The following is a 23,399-nucleotide window of genomic DNA, read 5'->3' as shown; positions in this document are numbered from 1 at the left end:
GGAAAAACTTCTTCAAACAGCACCCTCTAAAAACAGAAGACTCCGGACAACACAATACATCAAGATCCATTTAATGTGATATTGACAATGGAAAAAGGAAAAGAAAATGAGTATAAATTAACAAGTAGCACTTGGAATGAACTCCTTCACCCTAAACCTGTATAAATATGTTATAAGTTTGACAATCTGGTCACGTTTTGGCAGTCTGGGCAGTATCTTTTAGCTTCTCGTGCTTTTAGGAAAACTCCTTTGTTTGTCTCAAACAATATAGTACTTGTGTGCACGGTTTGCCATCATGATAAAATTATACAGGTCTATGGGAGAAGGAGAAGTGTCGAGCACAGAGGTGGAACGGATCATTCCTGGGTGAAGATGCGATTGGGATTGTGGCCGCTCAGAGTTCATTTCGATCAACTGCAGGGAGTGTGGTCTCCGATTTGACAAATTAGACGGCGATACATCTGCTGGCAGGTCACTTTAGCTCTCAGACCGTCTCGCAGATGGGCTACATCCTGTCACAGTGTGTTATTTTGCTTGAAAAAGTGCCCTCTGATCCTTTTAATGAGGGACATGTGGCTCTCCGAGCAGCGAGTAAATCATGTCAGGCCGGCTGGAGAGGAAATGCACTGTAAAGTGTGAGCGGTCCACTTAAATTCAACGCTTTGCGACACTCGCTAATCTGAACAATCACGCGCTCGACGGCGGCATTGCCGTTTCCTTCTCCGGTACCTGCTGCACATGAATAAGTGGTGATGTCGCAATGCGAGATTACTAAAAAAAAAAAAAAAAAACACTAAAAAGTGCCGACGAGCGCTGTATTAGGCATGTGTGACATTCCTGCCTTGATATCGACAACACATTCGCTCTGGCACGCTAACTGTGAGGCTATCAAATGAACATCGCTCTTGCCACCGCATTAAAAGGACAGAGAAAATATTTTTATTACAGCCGCTCTCATTCGCCCTGTCTCTCTTAAGGTGTGTAATTATTTGGAGGGAGAGCAGATTGACTCGATCTATTTCGCCAGTGGAGCGGGTAATGCAGATCTAGTTGTGGGCGAGTGTTTTTGGAAGGTGCTCCCCAGCCTCACTCTCACTGTGACTTCACCAAACAAAAGGGCCTGCCTTGTCTGCTGCTACAGAACAGGCAAAGAAGGGTTCTCCCTCTCTGAAAGACACAAGGAAAGAAAAGAAGAAAGAAGTGTCAGGGTCTGGCGTTGCTTTGCTTCTTACTTTTCATGACATTTTTATTTTTGGTGAAAGACTGAATACGTCTGGGTGCGGAAACATCTACACACGCCTGCCTCTTTGTGCTTGACTGACACTTTTTGGAGCGTGATTAAAACTGGTCAAATAAAATAACGAAGAATTGTTTTTGCTTTTTTTTTTTTTGAAAAAAAAACAACAGTGCGGATTTACTGGCTCGTGACGGAACAAACACAAATGGGGCAATTTGGCCTGAGAGGCAGGTGAATGAGATGTTGATTAAAAAAAAAAAGACAAAAAAAAAAACAGCAGAGTGCAGGATAAAAGGCCTTTCATGTAGCCTGTGGGCTATGCTGTGTGCTGATAGCTGCTTCAACAAGACCCTCAGAGGGGGATCACGATATCAAGTGGCCTCTGATAAGAAGCCACACAGCGAAAAAAAAGGGGACGAGGCCTGCCCGGCAGTCCCACTTGTGCGCACATGAGTGTGGCCGTACAAACACAGAGATATCCAACACATCAAGCGTGTGCTTGCATGCACAACTAGAAGCACACGCCGAGCGGAGCAAGTAACATGTCACAGATTAGTGCCTTAATGGGATTGGCAGACCGGTGCAAGGCACTGTAATCAAACCCACACAGTGGCCAAAAGCAAAAACAGGACAAGGAACAAAGGAGGCAATGAGAGGAGGACATCCTGCCGTTACACACTGATCACAGACAGCAGGCTAACAAATATGAAGACTGCGTCTTTGTACAGTACTCGCTGAACGTCTGTACGCCGGTCAGCCACAACATTAAAACCACTGTCAAGTAAAACATAAATGTTCTGCTGGGAAACACCCACCCAGACCAGACCAGACCAGACCAGATCAGCAATCCCCAGCAGGATGCAGCCTGACACACACAAAAAGCCCGTTGAGGAACATCTCAAGAAACAAATTTCCTTGATCCCGATCAAGTGTCTGTGAGTATCTGTACCACAGGACACTTGAAAGGCCCCCACTAACAACGTCCTGTCACCAGACACCACAATGCACCCCCAGAAGACCCCGTGTCCATTCTCTGGTGAGTCACAGCTGTTTTGGAGGCTCGAGGGAGACCTAGACAGTATTGAGAAGGTGGTCCTAATGTTATGCCTGATTGGTCTATATACATTCAGCTTTAGTCTTTTAGTGTCCTACACATTTTAGTGGTACATTTTGGCAAAAAAAAAAAAAAAAAAAAATTGCAACTAATTATTATGGGTGCTCTCTCTGTTCTGGGTGATAAATATTTACAGTGGGTGGCAGTGCAATCAGTATTTGTGTCACGCCTGCCTAATCATGCACAGCATGTAAACACACACTTGATTATTTCGCGCTGAGTATTTGGGTTAATGGGAAGCCACTGAACATGAGCCGGTCCCACTCCTGCCGCCCGACACTCAAGCGCACACAGTGACGTGAGAGAGAGAGAGAGGGAGGGAGAGAGAGAAAGAGAGAGAAAGAGAGAGACGGGAAAACAAAAAGAAAGAACAGCTTAAGAAAAAGACTAACCTTTACAGAAGCAAGAATGCAGCTCAATTTCTGTTGACGCATCCTCTGCATTTTGCTTCCGGAAGCTAAAAAGGGGAGTATGGCTGGGTGTTCTGCAAAGAGAGGGTCAAGAAAAAAGGACACGTGTGTATTGGGTTGAATAGCAGCTTCAGGCCTGACCTTTTGGCCCTCTTCTCTTAAGATTTTGCTGTTTTACTGCATTGCTTTCGCTCCTTTTGTGCGCAGGAATCTTACTCGAATGTATCTCAAGTAAACGAAAAGAAATGTCTGACGACACACAAGACACTCACCATTTCAAATTTATTTAATTCAAATTGTGCAAAGGACTGAACTGAGATGCATTCTTTAGAGTGGGCCGAGCACTGCGACTTACCTTGACGGGCCGCCCAGACCCCATTCGATCAACTTCTTTGGGAGATTTTAAGCCTGTGGCGGCTGTGAGGGGCCCCAGTTAAAGCTTTATGTCTTATCTGCTGGCATATAAATTTATAGAACAACCTTGGGAAGCCCCATGTGGTCTAACCTTCACTGGCTGTTTCCTGTTTCCCTACCATCACATTAGTCTCTGCCTCTATTCAAAGTCATTGTCACCAAGCGCCAGAAGAGGGGGAGGTGAGGGGGGGTATGAATACAAATCAGGTGAATAACCTGTCACCGAGCGCTGGACTGCTGGCTTTGCGAACTTAACTCCCTTCATTATTTTTTGCGCGCTGCATTCGGAGGCAGTTTACGGAGCCGAAAGGCAGTGGAGAAGCAGAGCAGCTGTTTAACTTCATATCTCCGTCAGGAGTGTGGCCTGAGGCGGCGTCCACCTCGTTTGTTTGCTGCCTTCTTTACTGCTATGGGCCCTCAGATAAGTTTTGCGGAACGGGATCAACCTTGTTAAACAAGGCACAGATGCACATTCTGATTCACCTCCGCAGTGTGATTTGTGAGCATCCCTTTCACGCAGAAGTTAGTGTGTTTTTTTTCATTTCCGTCGACAGCAGAAGCAGGCAGCTGATGGACCATGTAAGCGTTTTATTAAGTTGTTCAAATACACCGTCTTCTTTATGGAGGTAATAATTAAATAAAGGAATATGTCTTTAATTAATTGAAATTGTTAGGACAAGTCCAAGTAGGAAGGTTAAATTCAAAAGTTTGGACATATGTTACTGTGTGGAAGTGGCACACAGTCCATCTGGAACGGGCAGGTGTGTGAGCGGTGGATGTGCGATGCGAGTGCAGACGTGTGCGTGCGGATATACGCCGCTTAAGTGTGTTTGGCGTCTCACCCTTGTGGTCTTGATTTTGTTCCCAGAGGAGCACATCCATCCAGAGTTGTCAGGCAGAGTCTTACACTCCTCTCCCTCCAGACACGGTTCCATCTCACACCACCATTTCCCGATTACAATGGACGCTGTGGAGGTCGAACACAGATTCGTAACAACGCAGGTTAGTTCATCGGACAGTTACGTTGCACATGCATGCACGCACAGCAGTAGCCGACACGTAATAATGTAAAAACGAAGTAAAATGGAAGAAGACTGCAGTGGAAAGCTGCGAGTTCGGTGGAAAGTCTAGGGCACGAGTTAAAAGGGATCATTAAAATGAGCCTGAAATGAACATTAAAATTAAAATGAATAATAATGACATACAATTTAAAAACCATAAGGACTTGAGTTCAGAATGTAGGCGGCATAACACATGCGGAAACCTCCCACGCGAACAGATTATTTTGTACATATTCGACGCAGCCACACTTGGATGTGAGCGCACATGCGCGAGCTCCCACATGCCATATCATGAGCGTCTCTAGAGGAAGACCCAGTCGTGTCTCTGAATGAATGTTTTTCCTCCTCCTTTGGCCTCAGAGCAATTGTACCGTTGCTCCTTGGGTGCTTTTTTTCTGTTGACAATAATGTCTTATACCAACAGAAATTAATCACTATTCTGTTTTGATATAGCTACATTGCATGTTGGGGAGCAATCTCATTTTTAATCAAAACTAATTGCCTCTCATTAACTTCGACTGGATTCTTCCTCCAGCTATTTGACAAAAACAAATATGTTCTCATCCTCTCATCAACATCTCCCTCCCTCATCCTTTCTCATTATTTGTGTCTCTGGGCGTGTGCCTGTGTCTGCATGAATATGCGTCCTTAAAATAAATCAAAAAATATGGTTGAGATGTGAAAGAAAACAGCTTTCATGATATGTGAATCACCCCCAAAGAAATCTCCCTTGCATCATTTTAAAGGTAATTAAACGTATGAGCTTATCATGGCGTTTTATCTCGCTTAGGTACAAAAGTAACCAACAGTACACTTTGTAAAGCTTCAAGTTGTGTACTTCTAACTAATCCAGAGGAGTGTGAACCAATCAGCTTCAGGTGAGGAACTAATGGCAACTGTCGGTGTGTTTTAGGCATCGCTCTTAGTGCGACGTTCCCACTACGAGCAACAAAAGTACAAAACGGTGATTGAAGTGTTGCTTAAGCACTCATTACCGTTGTTAAATGCTGGGGTGCGTTCCCATTTAAAAAGTTTTGGCTTAAACAATGGCAGTCAGTAATGACGGGGCAATGTTTTCCTTCCATTTTTCCGACAGGAAATTCAGGTGCATGGGAGAAAAAATACAACTCATCAAGTAAACACTGGTGATGCTTCAGTGCACCATTTTATCGCCAGACGAAAGCTTAGATTAGATTTGTTATACATTATGCAACAAAGACAGGCGAAAATGTCAACCTCACTATGTAGCTCTCAAAGCTGCTTCTTCGACTGCAGATTGGTGAGTAGATGGTGATAGGCATGCTTTGCCCTAACATATGCTTTTTGAAAATGTCTGCTCATGGAAAAAGGATCTTTGTAAAAGCAAAAAAAAATCTGGTTGCAAGTTATGCTCAGGTCAAAGTCAACCATCCTGAGAGTGATATTATTGATATTGATATATTTTACTGACTGAACAGTCAGTAAAAGGTCTTGTTCCCCTCATTACCCTGGAAGCCAAATAATGTTCCCATATGTTCCCTTGTTGTGGTGGAATCTGGCTTGGAATTTCTCTCTCATGTTTCGACAAAGATCTGCTGGGGCCAATAAAGTAATTTGGGCTGGGGTCCTTTTTTCTCTCTATTGGTTAAAACATGCCTCATAATGAAATTTAAATATTTATCCATTCAGTCTTCTGAATTACCATGGTGACCGCACTAACTAGAAAGAGCAAATGCCACATCAAGAAATGTAAATAATGTTATAGGTCTAGGGTCTTCAACAGGGGGTCTGCGACACCTAGGTGGTCCGTGAAGGTACTGCAGGGGATTGCAAAATCTTTGGTTGATTAGACATTTTTCATATATATATTTAATGTTCCTCCATAATTAGTTTTTTTTAAATACACATTAACATGATTTCAACATAGTTCAGCCCTTCACTCATTCAGCGCAACATTTCACACAGAACTCCACACTAGACTTGTCAATCTAAGCTTCCTGTACACAGTAGGCCCCGCCCCCTGTCGCTGCTGAGCCAATCATAAGGCTTCATATTACACATTGACTCTGTCAGGTTCCCCACAATTGTTTGAGAGCCTATTCAGTCCCCAGGAAAAATCCAGAAGCAAGCTGCAATGTACGTATACATTGAACCTCTGTGTTATTTAATATATGATTTAATATTGAATGCAAAATGATGATAGTAATGTATATTTATAAATAGCACTAGGCTAAGTTTAATATAGAACACATATAGTAGGTAGGGGGTTCTTACTTTATTAATTTCTCAGTTTGGGGTCCTTGGTCTGAAAAACGTTGAAGACCCCTGTTTTTAGGTCAAAGACACAGATTATATTAAAGAAGGTCTCACTCCACCTTCATATCACAGCACAAATGTAAAACGTTCTTCAAAGCAAACTTGTGCTTCATTTATTAACCATGATGTTTTTGGTTTTTCACGCTCCTCCACGCGAACATTCTGACAGCAAATGTGGAGCGCTCAAAGCGCTTTTTTTCCGCCGATCTCTTTTCGCCGTGCATTATGTGTCTTTAATTGACATGGCAAGGACACAAAGGTCAAATTCTCGTGTGCATGCGACGAGTTAAAACCAGCAATCATTTCACTTTCTTTTTTTTTTCTCTGAACCGTTTGGGAAAACAGTTTTATGCCCTCCGGCGTGCGTTGCCAAGGTTACAGACCTACCACCAGTCGGTTGTGAGCACGAGCCACACGAGCGCATGGGAGAGGACCGTTCAAGTGCAGTCCCTCGCAGCGCCGGGCGTGTCACAGTTCAGTGTGATGGACACACAAAACGCGCACCACAAAAAGACTGGACTGGTTGTACACCCCACTGCTGTTCAGCCAGCCTGCTGTGTTCTGATGCTGCCTCCTTGGCGTCTCCCTAAATGAACCCCAAGGACGGCAAATGTCAGAATGAGAGCATCTACTAACCAGCTGCGAACGCGTCCTTTGGCTTCCCCCATGGCTGTTCAACTTATCCGCTAATTACATGTAGGTCCATCATCCGCTGTGTGCTTCTCCCATCTTGCATTCCACACATCTAACCATATTAAACTGAGCTCTAGGTTTTACATCATAACTGTGCAGGAAGTGCTTGTTAAGTGGCGAATTGCGACTAAGCTCAGGACCTCGTGCTTAATCGGTTCTTCTGAGAGATGATGATGTGTCGCCCCTTCCTCTCGTACGTCCCCCTCCGCGCAGGAGTTAGAAGTTGATTTTCATTACGCCACAAACCGGGGAGGGTTTAGGCTCGACAATGTGATTGCTGAATTCACTTGAAATTGAAAAATGGCAAAGTAGTACCTTCAAAACAAAATCGATCCCTTCGGGTGGAAGCAGAAAGAGAGGGAAGAAAGCAAAGAATGAGGAGCCAGATTAAAACGCTGCCTCGAACGGGAGCCGCTTTGCATGAAAGTTTAATGATATTTACTGTACTTAATAGAAGTGAATTCACCTCATCCTTTCTGCTTTGAAAAGCGTGCACCTGAAGTGTAGCTCTTTTATACGAGGGGAGTCTAAGCAAAGGTGGAATCAAATGAGCCTGGGGGTGCTGAGAGACTTTGACAGACTTACTTATTTTTCAGTTTTTATTTCTGTGATCGCAAATATTAAATTTCTGTGGACGGGCTTATTTTAAGGGAGAATTCCATCTCGCTGTTGTACAATCAATTCCTCACTTTTGATTATTGATTTGTGGGCTTTGTTTTAACGCGTTACCATGCATTTACACGCTGGCAGCACATTTGTTCAGTGGCACACACTAGTGAGGGTGTGTTGTCGGATCCAATTAGGTGGCGCACTGAATCACCGGAGTGTTTTTTTTCACCCACTCTTTCCACATTCTCTTTGTTTTTGCTGGTTTGTTTATTAGCTATTTGAATGCTTGCCTTAAGACTTTTGGTTTTAATGCTGAAACCTGAGGTTTTCACTGAAGCCCTCTGCTGCATTTAAAATGCTCAGCCCTATGAAGGGGGGCCTCATTCACTTTCTCATTTTAATGCAAACTTCTTAGGAATGTCAAACCCAGAATGGATGTTTAACGTGGGTGTTTTCTTCTTCAGAAGCATCATTTTGTGTGGTGAATGTTAAAGACCTCTTTTTTTTTTTTTTTTTTGTTACACGTCTGCCGAGGGAGAAAATTTTCTCAGTGCCCAACCTAAATCTCCCTTTTAAGGTGCACAGTTAACTTGGTTGGAAACCAATCCTGGTCAAATGTGCATTTTACACCAATGTTATGTTGAAACCTGAGTAATAATGAAAATATGAATATTTATAGAAGATTTTTTTTTTCAATTAGGGTGATAGGAGTGGGTGTCATTTTTTTAGATTTTAGATTACCAACGGGTGCGCCAGAGATCACAGGGGGTGCGCTTGTCTGATCTGAGCTCACCATCAGTTTCAACCAGTTTTCAACCATTATTGTGTGCGTCTCCCTGCATGTACGATGCAGGGAAGGCCTTCAAGTATTGTGGCACTGTGCCGGCTCGTGGCGTTTGATTGCGATAAAAATAAATAAATAAATAAATGTGCGAGCAGTCAGTTGAGTTCGTTTACCAGTAGAATCTCATTTCCCTAACATCACTAGCCAATCGGAGGCATTCAAGACAACTTGGGAAAAGTTGAACTGTGAGTCGTCAAACTCAGTAATTTAGCTGCTACACATATTTCAACGTTAAGCAAATGGTGACAATATACCAAACGTATTTTTTCTCCTCCGATTTAACCTGTAACATGAACACTATGATATCAGAGGTGTGAACTTTCCGAGTTGGAATAGAGAATTTCCAAATTTCCCCGAAGGCGTCATCTTTTTTTTTTATCAGTCACTGTTGTTGGAAAGATGAAGAGTAAATTTATGAGGCTAGGAGAATGTGTCCTAACTCCAAACAAAGGACTTAAAAATAGTAAAAATAATAATAACTAAAATTAAATGTTATCATGTAAATTTTGCAATTTAGAGTTGGAATATGATCTACATGTTCTACTAATGCTTTAATAGATGTGGATCTTTAAAAATCTAGATTTTATCACCACTCTAATTAACATCTTCACAGCTTTCCATATTTAAACAATGCTCTCAGCAAAAGAAATCATTTCTTCTCTATATGAAAGACGTACGATCAGTCAAGAAGGTTTGACAATGATGTGTCTTTTCTGACAGCCACAAGGAGAAAAACCAGACTCCAGCCTAATGGGAACACAGACCCTTCATGTTCACGGCTGAACTCGGGCCAGGGCGTCTGGCTCTGACCTTGACCAGTGGAGAAGAGTCATCTCTGGGCTGGGATCCATGCATCACTCTCTGGTGACCACTGACCTCCAACAGTCATTTTGCTTAACTGCTCCCTCTGCAATCGTCAGCATAGAGGGTACAACCTTTGTCCCAACATCAGCAAACTTTAGTCCTCCTCCCCTGCGTCTGCAGGTGAGCGGAAGGAGGACGAGAGGAGGGGGCTTCTTCGCAGTGGACGGCCGCCTCGCCGTTTAGGCTGACGATTAATTTTCCGATCCATCTGTTTGCTAGATAAAGGCATTCAGTGTGATTTAAAGCGCAGACACCAATTAACACGATCCTCACATGGTACCATAAAACAGCCGCCGTAGACCGTCAAGGATGACAGATGGGCTCGGAATAATCGGCAAACAAGGACTGGAGGACCGTTTGATTCAAGATGTTAGCCGTGTAGCAGGCTGGAGTCTTTAGCTGTGATGGACAAACAAACCAGGAGAGGGACTCGAATTGATTGAAAAACATGAAGCGATGGACCTTTTTACAAGAGCATCTGTCAGACCACTGGTGAGCAGGTTTTGTGATGGATTGAACTTGCTGACACGTCCCTGCCAGGTAGCAGAATGTTTGAACACCTTGACGAATGAGAAACAGAATTGATTTCTGTCTGTGTCAAAATGCGAATACGTGTCCGTGGGCTCGATGAATAGTTAATGCTAAATGTGCCGCGCCCGGTGGATTAATAGCAGCAAAACGATAGCTTTCCATGATTTCTGCTGTTGTGTCTCCTTCTGGAGGAGAGAGCAATTAGGCTTTGAATTCTTGCACCATTTTGTTGGGTTGGATTTACAGTTTGCGGTGTGGGATCGATGCCACCCACCAGATAATTGTAAGCAAGCAGCTTTACTTTTTTTTCTTTTACTAACTCGCTCAGATCATTTGAGTATTTGTTTCTCCCCTTTTAACTGATCACTCTACATTATTGCTCCGCAAGCCCTCTGCATATTCGGTTAAACAAGCGGCCAATCAATCATTCATGTCCATCAGGTAATCCTCCTCCCACTTTACTGGAAAAATACAGGGAGTCGGTTGATTTTAAATGAACTGTTTCCATTTTAATGACACGGAGGTATGACTGCAAGCATTGTTTAAGTGCTGGACGGGTCACAGGAGCATGGAGTGAAGGAGGATAGTGTATAATTACAGGAGGATTGTACATCTATATTAATCTTTTGCCCCTCTCAGAGAAGAAGGTTTGATTAGCCTATTCAAAAAATATTGTTCTAATCACTCAGTGGAGTAATGTACACCCACATTTGACAGTTCCCAGTATAGTTTTTTTAGGGGTCCACTCACTGAATGTGGTTGGAAAAAAAAAAAGCTGGAATGCACACTTAAAACCAAAATGTTTCGGTGCACGAGTGTGACTTCATGTTCACTTTGAGCGTCAGCGAGTAGGTGTAACTCGTGCGATCATTGCGCGTGTCGGTGGATGTGTATAAGTGCACGTGCATGCCTTTTAATGCATGAGTCTTTTTGCTCCGTGGTTATTTCCTTTCTTCTATGAAAGCAGCTGCAGGTCTCGCGCAGCTGGCTATATGTTCCTCTGCTCGTCTCTCTCGGCTAACTGCAGGCCTTTTACTCCAGTAGTGGGAGCGGAGAGGAGATGAGATGTTTGCTTGAGAAATGCTGAAGAGAGGGGTTGGGTTAGAAAAAAAAAAAAAAAGCAAAACATAAGAGACCTCTGAACACCAGCTGAGGGTCAGATCCTCTCCTGGCAGGTTAAAGGTTAGAGTCTAATCACGTTTGCTGCGCTTCTGGAGCTCAGTGGGATGTGACACGGACGGAGGAGGAAACGTGCCTCGCGATCATTATTTTCTACTTCTCCGAAACACACCAACGTCTGTCTTGACTCGGGAGGATTTCAGGGTTTGTTAGCATCGCCCTATGTCTGCTGCTGTGTGTGTCCGTCAGCAAGAGAAAGGAGTTAGTTTGTCGTATTATGCTGCTTCTGTCCATCCCTTCGGGCAGAATCTGCAGCTGATTTGCATCTTGCCAAGCGTACACAGCCGCAGGAGGCTGTGGAACTGAACTGTAAGGTACGTGTAAGGAGGTGTAAGGAGGCTCAATAGGGTAATGCCTTCTGGGGTGTCATCACTTTGGAGCTTGGTGCAAGTATTGCGCAAACCCGTACCGATTACATGTTTTGCTATTCTTGAAGAAAAGGCAAACGAGGTTCCTCAAACAGAGTGCACGCAATCGTTGAGGAAATGCGCAGCTTAATTTGATGTTCAGATATTCTGATTCCATTCATAACTTCTGACCCGCAATGTATCCGGACAATCTGCAGCACTCCTTGTCCCTCCCCCCGAGAAGTGTCTTCCCTCTGGATGTATCTCAAATGTACCATGACAACCTGTCATGCTCTGCTCTACGCGCCCGCAGCCAAACAGAAGGGTTCATTCCCCATCAGTGATCAGCACTGAGCGGGCATCTGCGTGTGTCTCTTGTTGAAAGAGCTTACTGCTACAGCGGCTACATGACAACACGAAGCGGTAGCATGTGTGCATGCTGGATCATCAGCGTGCATGTAGCGGTGAGTAAATTAGCGCATGTGCGTGCAACTGTCCGTGCCTATGCCGTGGCTGAGGGCTTACATGTCTCATACGCCGGGATAAAGGCAGTGGTGCAGTGATGAGCGCCTAATCTGAGTGCATGTGATTGGTCCGGCGAGGCTGGAGAGAGATGAGCGTTTGACTTGTTAAAAGGGATGTTCTTCACGCGGAGCCTCGTCGGCCCTGACATATCTAGGACATGATCCTCCTTGTCAAAGCTAATAATCAATTCCCACCACACGGATAGTCTGACACAGGAACCCTGCTGAGCATGACGCCTCCCATCGCCCGTCGTCATATCCTCATGCATTAGTAAAAGGCAAAACAGTTACCAGTAGCAACTGGAATAACCCCATGTGGTCTGCATTCACAAGTTGCAGACACCCGACAATGGGACTGATCTTCACCGAGTGCTTTGATGTTGGAGTTTGACGCTAATGATCAATAATAGAGCACATCGTGGAGGCTGCCTATTTCTGCAAATTTGGGGAATGATAAAGGAGTGTTCGCTGCTCCCCCTCCCTCCCCCCCAGACTGTGTGTCCAAACCAAATGACCTCTGAAGACACAATTTTTGATTTGTTTTATTGGAGCGGTAGGCTTTTCTTTGTGCTTTTTTTTTTAAATATGTTGTTGTTGTTGGAGCGTAACCTGTGTACGGCGCGGTGGCAGCAGGTGTCCCCCGGGGGGGGCGGAGAGATGAGCCGAGCTGCAGCATCATTCCTCATATGGACGGAACATTAATAACACAGGGGAACCTGGAGAGAAAGCTCCATCTGGGCCAGGCCGGTGCTGAGGGGACAGACCACTGACTCACAAGTCTATAATCCCTCACGTAGCGCGGTGGCGGCCCGTGGGGCTCGGTTGACAAAGGGCCCAACTTTCAGGTGTAGCTTTCTCTACACAACCAATACGCTTGAACGGAATTCCCAACACCCTTTCGTCCTGCGTCCATTCGTTTCATATTCGCAGAAAAGATCCCTTAATTAAATGGTGCGTCAAAACCGCCTGATTACAAATGAGCTCTTATGACTAATCACTTATTATTTCAAATGCCCTTCAGACCCTGTCCTCCCAACGGATGGGTGTTAAGTAAATAATAAACCCTTACGAGCAGGTGAAAATTATGCAGTTGACACAATTCAGAAGGGGAAAGCTTGGTTCAATACTGTAGTGGTACTGCTCAGTGACCTGTCATTTCCATTTCTATCACCACCCCTTCTATAAGTGCTTGTTAATCAATAGACTAACAACGAGGGTTCCCTCACTGCAGGAGCTTGAAGCACAGAGGCACCGAGTGTTTACGCCAGCTCCTCTCCTTCACCTCCTCAGTCTGCAATTTTTGATTCATATATTTTTGTCCAACTTTCTTTCTGTTAGGTTTCTCAAGGTAGAAAACAAGAATCTACTTATATTGACCTTTTGTTATTGCGCTCAGCTGGCATTTTCCATCTCGAGATGCAATTTGTAGATGTGGGAGAGAAAATGTCTGATGTTGAAGATGTCTAGTAGTTTTCTTTCGGCCCATCTAGGCTGTGTTTAAAAGACGATCTGCGTGAATATAAGAGAAAAGTCTAAAAGTCCCTTTACTGCTCCAGTAGATGCTGCTGGGAGGGGGCTCTAATTCATATTCTAGGATCTTCTTCAGTGTCAGATGCGGCTAACCAACCTTGTGAAACCCACCGAAGAGGCCCGTCTGGCCCCACATGTAACGTCCCTCGTAATGAAGATATTTTGCTCGGATTTCTTTGTGAAGGCATTCGGAGAGATGACTTTGATCTCTGCTGAAGGTAGAGGTGAAAATATCGAGACTGAAGAGCATTAAATGAGCTCCGTGGAGTGAAGGGGCATTGCAGTTCTGTCTCAGTAGACTTGTGACTTCCTGTCAGCCTTTTTTTCCCCCCCACCGCTCTCCATGGAGCTGTTTCTGCCTGATTGTTTTTCTCAACTGAGGTAATTCAGGTGCACTAGCCTGGAGCTTCCTTGACTTGTATTTATTAGTTATTCATTTCCATCAGCCTGAGATGCCTTGGGCGGTGTGATCCACTCCCTGTTCAGGTGTTCAGCAGCCCAGCTAAATCATCTTCTCTCACCCATGATGCCCAGCAGCACCGCGCTACTGGGCTCTCAATGTTTGGATGCGTTTTGTTATTAGATACACATAAGAGACAGGAGAGAGAGTCACGTTTAAGTATGCTGTAGGTCTTGGTCTGAAATGTTTATTTACGTCTGTGAAGAATTTCTGAAAAAGAATTCAAAGTGGAAGCCTCTTTGTTTGGTCATATAAAAAGGTTTTTAGATTCTTTTACTGAGTAAAAGTGGCATTTGTACATTATAAAAATGGACTTTGTCTTTGTATACATTTTATTTACTGTTTTATTAAGTCAAAATGCACAAATTTGGTATATTTTAATACTATGAAGCGCTGATATGTAGTGATTATATTGACTGAGGTGAAGCTAAATTTAGGTTAATGTGTAAAAATACATTTTCAACAGCATTTTATTAGCTGCTAAAATCGACTATTATTCTGCTTTGTCCTGTAACTTCTTGCCTTTAGATTCTTAAGATTTTATTCTTCTTTGTTGTTTTTTTCCTTTCATTTTATTGCGCTATTGCCCTATGTCTGGGACTGGACCTCACGGATATTTGTCTGGTCTGGGTGTGTGGTACATGTCCAAGTAACATCTGTGCCAGGTCCAAAACACTGAATTGTGACAAGATGGTTCAATGTTATTTATGATCTAATTTAGCTTTTTTCACTTCACTGTATTTTTTTATTTTTTATTTATGGTTCATTAAATATACCATTGCATGGACTGAGTATAGAATTACTATTGGTTGAACTAAATCCTTCACTGGGTGATTCTGCGAAACCTTCAACTATGGTATTATTTCTTATGTCCTTTCTGTGGTCTGTCTACACATTCCAGCTAAATCCTTTATGTCTTCAGGATCGTCCTCGCTCCTGGTAGGACCCATACTTTTAACGTGTTGTTGCTGGATCTTATTTGTATGAGTAGATGGGGTATGAAACTGACGAGGATTTTTTTTTTCCCGTCACAGCATGCGGTAACAGATAGACAGCAGCGGCACTGCAGCATGTGAAAACACGTTAAATGCTCTCACCGTCCACACAGGAGGGTTTGTTGCGTGTCGTCCCGGCCACTTTCCCCGGTAAACAGGAGCATTTGACTGTCTGAGAGCGCTCTTCGATGCGGTTCTTGTTACAGCATCGGTGCGCAGCGATTACCTCACACGTGCCTCCCTCTGTAGAGATATGAACAGAAACACGTCATGGATAATTAGCTGGAGTTTACAGAGGGGTCCTGTGTGTTTGTGTCAGCTCACCATACGTACGTTTTCAATAGAAACCTTTTAAACCTGCAACAGATACGTGGATGAAATAGGAGCTTGTAGAACCCACAGCACTTCAGATCATATCACATGTGTCAAGTGTGAGTACAATCATTGGGCACTTACACTATGAGTGTGCGTAACAAATTGGCCCTCAAGGAATCTTAATTATGTAATCTAATTGCATTTCACTCAGTGTTCACTCTATACCAATCAGCCCCTGATGATTATCACGAAGAACATCACGCACCCGCTATGTTTAATATCATCCATATGTTCCTAATATGGCAACAACATAAAGGAATAAGTGTTTTGTCTTCCAGTGAGGACTTGTATATATATATATCTGACACGTTTGATTTCCATTGCTGTACCAACACAATCTTAGACTTCAAACCATAGGTGACATCAGTCAGAGCAAACACTATGCAAAAGGTCTCTCTCTAACAAAGGAGGATGTCAAAAAAATTCAGTGAAAAGAAATGGTGATATCCGCCGATGGCGGTAGCGGGTCAAAATAACAATGGGTAGGATTGCCCATGGGATGGTGGGGGGGGTGATGGAGCTGAGGGACATCCTGAAATGAGGAAGACAGGCAGAGAGAGAGGGAGAGGGAGCTAGAGGACAAGGTGTGTCTGGCTGCCAGCGACTGGCCATGCCAGTGAGTAATGAGGGAGCCACTGGAAGTGCCCCCTTCACACAATTATAAAGCGTGGGGCTAATGCAGCCAGCGGAGCTGCAGGAGAGAGGCCCTCCATCACTGCTCTCCCCTTTCCTCACGCCCCAGGAAAAACTCTTTATCTTCCCCTGACAGCCACAGCAACAGACACTAGCATCCAACAATTAAACTGGAGCTCATCCCAGGACAGGAGAGAGGAGAGGAGAGGAGAGTTTAACTTATTCTACCCAATATACAAAATGGATAGAGTGGGAAAAGAAGGAGAGACAACCAAATGCCACATTTCATCTTGTTTGTGCCTTATTTTAGTTGGCCGTACCGCGTTTTGAAGAGGGCATCCTGCTCCACTGGCATGACAACAACCGGTGTGCGTTTCTCTGGCTGGGTTGGCTGTGCAAATGTTTGAAATGACTCAGGTCCTGAATAACGGAACTGAGCTCCCAGCAAACCAGACAAGTTTGGCAACCGTTTTCTTTTCCCATTCCCATCAATGTCTGCTTTGGCCAGACCAAAGGCCGACGAGTTCTGGATTAAAAGGCAAACATTTGCAGTCCTGCCGGACTATTCTGTCCTGCAGTATTAATGTCACTCTCTCGGTGCTTGTTGTTAGATATTTCTGGGCAGGAGGAGGCAGAACACAGACTATAAAAGTGAGGAGAAAACCCCCTTGAGTGTGCTAAAACCCCAACCCCCACAATGCTTTGGCTTGTTGAATATTCTACTGACAGCTTCCTGACCTGCGGACTCACTTTTAAGTCAAAGCAGATCACTAAATAAGTGAGGACTTAATGCTGCGTCACAGAATACTGAATTGGGTTGAATCCCCTGAGCAAGCATCGGTGGAGGTTAGCGCCACAGAGATTGACCAGCTTGATAACTCTGAAGCCAAGCTGGTCATTAAGAAGCTTAAATGAAATCTGATGCCATTTCTGGTTTAGGTGGTGCTTTCCGGAGGCAAGGTTAGCACCAGCACTATTTCTTGGCCACATACACACTCACGCAAAATTACCTCTTTTGTTTGAAGTAGAAGATAATGATGCACGCTCTGATGCCACAAGCCAAAAATGCATTTCTCCATTATACTGAAAACAGAGATTCTGAATATCTTTACCATATAAAAGTTTTTCAAATCCTAATGAGTGGACTAAAGGCCAAAATACAGTATTAGGCTTTTAAAATACCCATGTACGTGAGGACGAGACCTTAGACTTCAAATGAAATGCAGCTGATTTGGACATATTAGTGGTCATTATCATGATTATTCTAAATGCTGCCAGCAGACTTAAAGCACATTTCCACACGTTGGTGTGCGTATCATTCAACGGGAGAGGCCCAGTCATCAGACAGGTGGACATTAAGCAGGATCACTTTGAACCATCTGGTATATAGAAGAGGGAGCCGTGTAGATGGCTTCATGATGACTCTACTGGGCCAGTTACTAGAGCCACTTAGACGACTAATGGCCACTTAGACTAGACAAAATCCTATTCAGGTAGCTGAGAGCTTCGGGTGAGGTAAATGACCATCTATTATCTGCATATCCGTTTGTTGGTGTGTGTGTCTAGGCATCTGTGATATTTAATAATAGATATTTTCTGCTCAAGTGCACAGCGCATTCTGGTGCTGTACGGGATCGCGATGACTTGAGACATGACTGCACTTGTGATGGATGCTGTGCTCGGAGCCTGTCAGGCACCAAAAGGGGTTAAACCAGCCCGCTAAGATGGAGTGGGTGGCGGCGCACTCTAGCCTTTGGTGGACTAAGGTGAAGGGCATCGATGGGACCACCGACTGGTCATTTTTCTCTCGGCAGCCTACAGTGACAGCAGCCACTAAATGACTGTACGAGGTGATTATGTTTAAGGAAATCAATGCTTCATTGTTTTCAGCTTAGCCCAGTGGCCAATTATGGGCTGTTAATGAAAGAAGGTTGTAAAATTGGGAAATGGCTGGGGGAGGAAGGAATGGGAGCACAAATAACCAGCCATACTTCATATCGGAGAGTTTCCTGCAGAGAGGAAAGTTGCAGGACCGTGAAAGAAAAAAGCTAAATGCAGAGTTGCACACATTGATGACAAGTTATTTAACATCTACTCAAGCTCTTACTGAGAGTTAAACATTTTATATTACGAGGTGTGAGTAGCCTTAATGATGTTGGGATTGCAAGTGTCTTTAAGTGCACTCGTATGAATGTCAGAGGTTTCAGTGTCTGCCCTTAAAGCTTCCATTAGTTTAACCTGCGGGAGTCCCCGAAGCTTGTGGATTGTGTTTTGCAGTCGAAAGCGAAATAAAATTACAAGCGCAAACCACTGTGAAATGTCTCCCAATGTATTTCTGACTGTGGAGCATATAATATGTCCAACAGCTCAGAATTACTGCTGTCACACATGGTGAGAATCTCAAATGGACAGAAAATACTAACTTCTGAGTCCCTCCAAGAGCGTGTCGCAGGAGTTTGTGACTGACGGACAAACTACACCACTGGGATTTAGGTTCTGCTACAATGATTTTACTTCATGTTCAATTTTTACAAGAGAAAAGGCTTCAAGGATGAGGACTCGCTGCTCAGGACTAGTTTGGAGCGTGTTGCATCCACCAGAAGTTGTGAACTCAAAAGGGACGTTTGAAAGTAAATAACGGGTTATGTCATAATCAAGGTTGTCTGATCGTACACAGTCAACTTTAGATGACTTAAATCCATGCAGATAGATAGATCACCTTCAAGAACAACACAAAATCCATGACTACATTACTGCTGCGTCTGTGCTGAAGGTCACAACGACATGACAGTTTATTCTGAAACACCAGAAGGAATCAAAGTGACAGTTTCTTTTCATCCTCTGAGTGACGAAGAATGCTGGCAACTGAGTTCCTTTTGATCTCACTGCGTTCTTTTTTTTTTTTTTTGACAGGGAAATATGCAGGTATTTGTGACAATGTCACCACGCCACGAAAAAAAAAAAAAAACTCTTTCTACTACGCCTTGGCACTGCTTCAGTGTCAACAACTATAATTTATGCACGGCGGCCAAGAGCAGTAATCACCGCCTCACCGTCAGCGAGCATTTCTATCACCCGTTCTCTCTGTAGCTTTCTTTACCTCTCGCGCTCTCTGCATCTCTCACTGCTACAGTTATTAAGTAATGACATAATTTCCGAGGGAAGGGACACAGCCGGGGAAAACTTAAGCCTCTCAAGGACTCGTCTTATCAAGTTAATCAGTGCACACTTGCCGTTTCCACCTGCCTGCCTGTTTTGTTTTTGCCAGGGAGCCAGGTGCTGCCTGAACCACAGTCCATATTTGCTGTAATTCCTCCATCTCTGTGGGCTTGTTGTTGTTGTTCCCAATGCTTCTGTGCGACTGACAGCTATCCGCTGTCTTGGAACTTCTAATTGTCAATTCGCATCTCAGGTGGCAGAAGGAATTGCGGTTGCCATTGTCAGTACATAAATGTAAACATGTGTAGAGCTTAGAAATGTAAATCTGACGCTCACAAAGCAGAGTGAGAGCTGCATTTGGAGCTGCTGCTGAAAGTGATTCACATTTTTAAAACAAATTGAGAGTCTCACAGTGGCTTTCTTTTTACAAATGAACAAAGACGCTTTGTGCTGTCCCCCGGAGAAGTCGTCTCAAACCACACAAAGTTTTCTTGAGCAGCGGATTGTTTGTTGAGTTGCCTTATTTCTGTCAACTTTTCTTTCTGTGAAATCATGCATAATGAAAAATGACCCCCTTCTTGTTATTTCTGATGCACATTTCATTATATTTAAGAAGCGTCAGATATGTTTAAAATTTAAAACGCTGCTCTGTCTCGATTAGATTTGAGTTTCTCGGATTTGGAAAAAAAAAAAAAAAAGGCAGGATATCAATGATTTGTTTCAAGAGGCATGAAAGTAGCTGTGGGCCTGCTGTCCCGCTACATATATGTTTAAAGGAGCTCATCAGAATTTAGCATTTCATTACTTAAACATCAGATTGGAACTTCGTGACCACTCCCCTGATTAGTTAGGATTATGTTTAACCACGCTACAAAGCTCTGTCAAGTGGATTCCAAATGGAGGCCTTGGAGGCAGTGCCAGGGAACAACTTTTCATGTTCTTCCTTTTGGCAACTGATACGGTTTACATATTTTATCAGATGTTACACAACCCACATTTTGCTGCTCAACTTCTGTAATGGGACCAGTTAAAATGAACAGCGCGTATAAAGAAATCCGCGGGAGAAGCAGAATTAGACTTGGCTGCTCTATTTTAATGAAGGAGTATACCACTTCTGTTACGCTGGTACTGTCTGATTTGCACCTTATGGTGGACGGAGATAGCAGCATAGACGCTGACTGCGTGTGCTTTACATATGTAAGACTCCTTTGCTGGCAAAAGAAGGCGACTCCTCTTATTCTTTGGACGTACAGAACTTTTTTTCCCCAACGCTCAAGTGAGACAAAATCACCCACTAATGCTTAAGCCAAACCGGGAGCGGTGTTGGCCTGTGCTGTGATTTCGGCACTGTCGCTGCATCTTTCCCTACACGATAATCTGTAAATGAGTGGCAGTAAAACAGTAGCTACAGTTCCTAAGCATTATAAACTCAACTCAGAGTTAAACCTGTTTGCTACAGCAGAGCAGTGAGATTATGTCATTTCATCTCATTTACGTGTGCAGGAATCTGATTCACTTGTGGTCGGTAACAACAGCAAGCGTGATGTCTGGGTAACCAACTGAGGAAGGCCGTAAAACCCAGAGGTTTAAATGAACCTTGTAATTCGGTAGCCCATCCTTCTTAATACGTACATGGACCACTTAATTCTCACTCTGAAGCCCTTTCCCAGAGAGCCCATGAGAGACCCTTACCAATGAATAATAAAAGGTAGCCTCAAGGAAGAAGGCTGCCAGATCATCTTGCACCATTTACCACTAAACACATCTAAAGCAGCAGGAAGAATGCCAACTTTGGGACTGGGTGCGTCTAGAAATAACAAACAAATTAATCTCAGCCGTTGCTAACCATTGTTTGTCCGGTCTAAAATCCTTTTGACCCGCGTGTCACCGATAGATCAGGCGGCGGAATGGATTCACCATTTATCAAGTGCCCATCAGCTCCCAGTACCGTATGGTGTCTCTGACCTCAGCCAGTGTGAAGACTCGAGGCTGGTTTCTCGCTGACCCGTCTGTGGCCTGGATTTCGCTTCCCTCCTGAGGCAGCATCATCCACAGTAATAGAAGTAGACAAACAAGTGGACAGTGGCAGCTATAGTTGTGCCTGGAGCTACCACAAACCTGAGGGAGGGAGGAAGGGGGAGGGTGGGGGAGAAGGACACTCCAGAGCTCAAGCTGACTGACAGGAACCACTGACCCAGCTATACTGGAGTCACACAAATGAATGTTGTTTTTTTCCCCTCTGCTTGGTATGGCTTACTTCTGAACCTTGCAATACTCACACAGAATACTCAATCCAGCTCTGCTACAGGTCCGTCTCACAGAAACCCACCGTGGATGGGGGTTTGTGGAGAAAGAGAGAAAAATAGAGAAAAATCTCACGAGCTTTGCTTTTATCAGTGAACGAGCTCCAGTTTGCTAAATAGGAAGAGCACAGTGCAGCAATTGCACCATTGGTGGTAATAGTCTTGACATCTTTAACAGGTAATTCCATTAGTACAAATAAGTGATGCAAGGTGCATGCTGGCTGCGGACCTGGTCGATTCTTAATCACCTGTATGGGTTTCCTCTCGTGGGCCTGTATGACTCCAATGCTCACATCTTTATGGTTATTAAAGTTAACGATTGCTGCGTGCCTCATTTACCAGAGCTCTATCAATACCAGTTCAGCACCATGAAATTACCCCACTCCAGAGGGAGCAGTGTGACAAACTGGATTAAGAAGGGCTCTGTAATGCTCCGGCATATATAACTCTCCGTGTCATGGACTGCCGCAAGAAGACCCACTGCCAAGCTCAAGCCCAATGGAGGGAGGGCGCCGGCTGACAACTATTATAGCTTAAATGTCAATTCAGGCTTTTATTACCCACATGGTTGTTCTGAAAAGCGATGAAAACTAATAGCTTGCAGGTACATATATATATAAAAAACAACGAAGTGCACACCTTTTGGAGAAAACACATTAAAAGTCCTTAGAAGTTACCACATAGATTGATGTAAAAAGAAGGGAGGGATTATGGTAAATATATGCAGGATGTAACCTACTTCTGTGGTGTTTTAGGTGTAAGCATAACTTTGCTTGATACTCTTTTATAAACATGGCAGTTATATTTTCTATGGAGGAGGACTGCGTTGCATTTTAACTATGCTATCACAATATAAGAGATGGCTTGTGTTGCTTTAGTTATATCCTTATCTTATCTCCACGTTTGGAAACGGCCAGAAATAGTGTGGTGCAGTGCAACAAACATCTGTTTCACTCTACGTGACGTTGCACATTAGATAGTCTGAAGTCTGCAAACTTCTATTTAGAAGCATCTTATTATTTATTTGCTACTTTAGTCTGTTGTGTTGTGCATCTAAAGCAGGGTCATTACAAGCTAGCCCGACCACGTGCGAGTCCAAGCCTGCAGGTGTACCGCTGCCTTCTCCGTGTTTTACTGCACCCTGCAGTAGAGTTAGCGGTGCCTGACCTCTATTCAGTGTCCATATGACACAGGTCACTGCTCGCTCTAAATGAGAGTCGGATGGTGAAATGAGCAACTAAATTGTCCATTCAAAATCACAAAGCTGCCTTTTCGAACAGCACCATAGAGCAGCCTTCAAAAAGTGACATTACCTGGAGAAAACAATTGGAGGCTGTGAGCCCTGAAAAATGGCCTCAATACACACCATGAAGTTCAGTTAACCTCTTCTAAGAAACAAAGAAAAAGAAAGGGAAAAAAATGAAAATTGCTAAAAGTAAAGTTACAAAAATTCCATATAGGGTTGTTTAGTTCAACACAGGGTGTAGCGACTGTCTGGTCAGAGGTCTACTCTGAATACTGTGTGACACACAATTACACAGAGGGGGCGATGAGGTGCTTAGAACATAGTGGCTGTCTCCAGCAGCAATCATGCCATATTGGGACTTTTGTGTGTGGGGTTTCAAATGGCATGTCGCACTGAGTTCAGGCGGGGTCTGCCTGAATTACACACAATGCATTATCTAATGTGCATAATGCAAACAGCAGGCACTTAACATCAAATTATGGATGCATGCAAAAATTCCCAGAGCAGTGTATGAAGAGACAGGGCATTTTGCTGTGCAAATAGTCTGCCCACTTTCTATAAAGCCGAACGGTCGGG

At 43.9% G+C, this 23,399-nt stretch overlaps 1 protein-coding gene across 3 annotated transcripts in view; it reads right to left on the bottom strand.

The window, feature by feature from the left end:
- The window catches only part of LOC125007060 (chemokine-like protein TAFA-1), a 100,252-nt gene that overhangs the window by 3,869 nt on the left and 72,984 nt on the right, over positions 1 to 23,399 (bottom strand). For 2 of the 3 annotated variants that reach the window (XM_047583630.1, XM_047583631.1), the window contains 3 exons: positions 15,210 to 15,350; positions 4,018 to 4,142; positions 2,744 to 2,835 (listed from right to left, as the gene is read on the bottom strand). In XM_047583630.1, the coding sequence (XP_047439586.1) occupies positions 2,809 to 2,835; positions 4,018 to 4,142; positions 15,210 to 15,350 (293 nt within the window). In that variant the 3' untranslated portion in view covers positions 2,744 to 2,808. The remainder of the gene's footprint in view (positions 1 to 2,743; positions 2,836 to 4,017; positions 4,143 to 15,209; positions 15,351 to 23,399) is intronic. The other variant, XM_047583632.1, reaches the window with a different exon arrangement.

This window comes from Mugil cephalus, chromosome 4, assembly GCF_022458985.1.
Source record: "Mugil cephalus isolate CIBA_MC_2020 chromosome 4, CIBA_Mcephalus_1.1, whole genome shotgun sequence".
Taxonomy (NCBI): Eukaryota; Metazoa; Chordata; class Actinopteri; order Mugiliformes; family Mugilidae; genus Mugil; species Mugil cephalus.
Note: the sequence above shows the minus strand (reverse complement) of the source record. Positions and strands in the feature narration are given on the sequence as shown.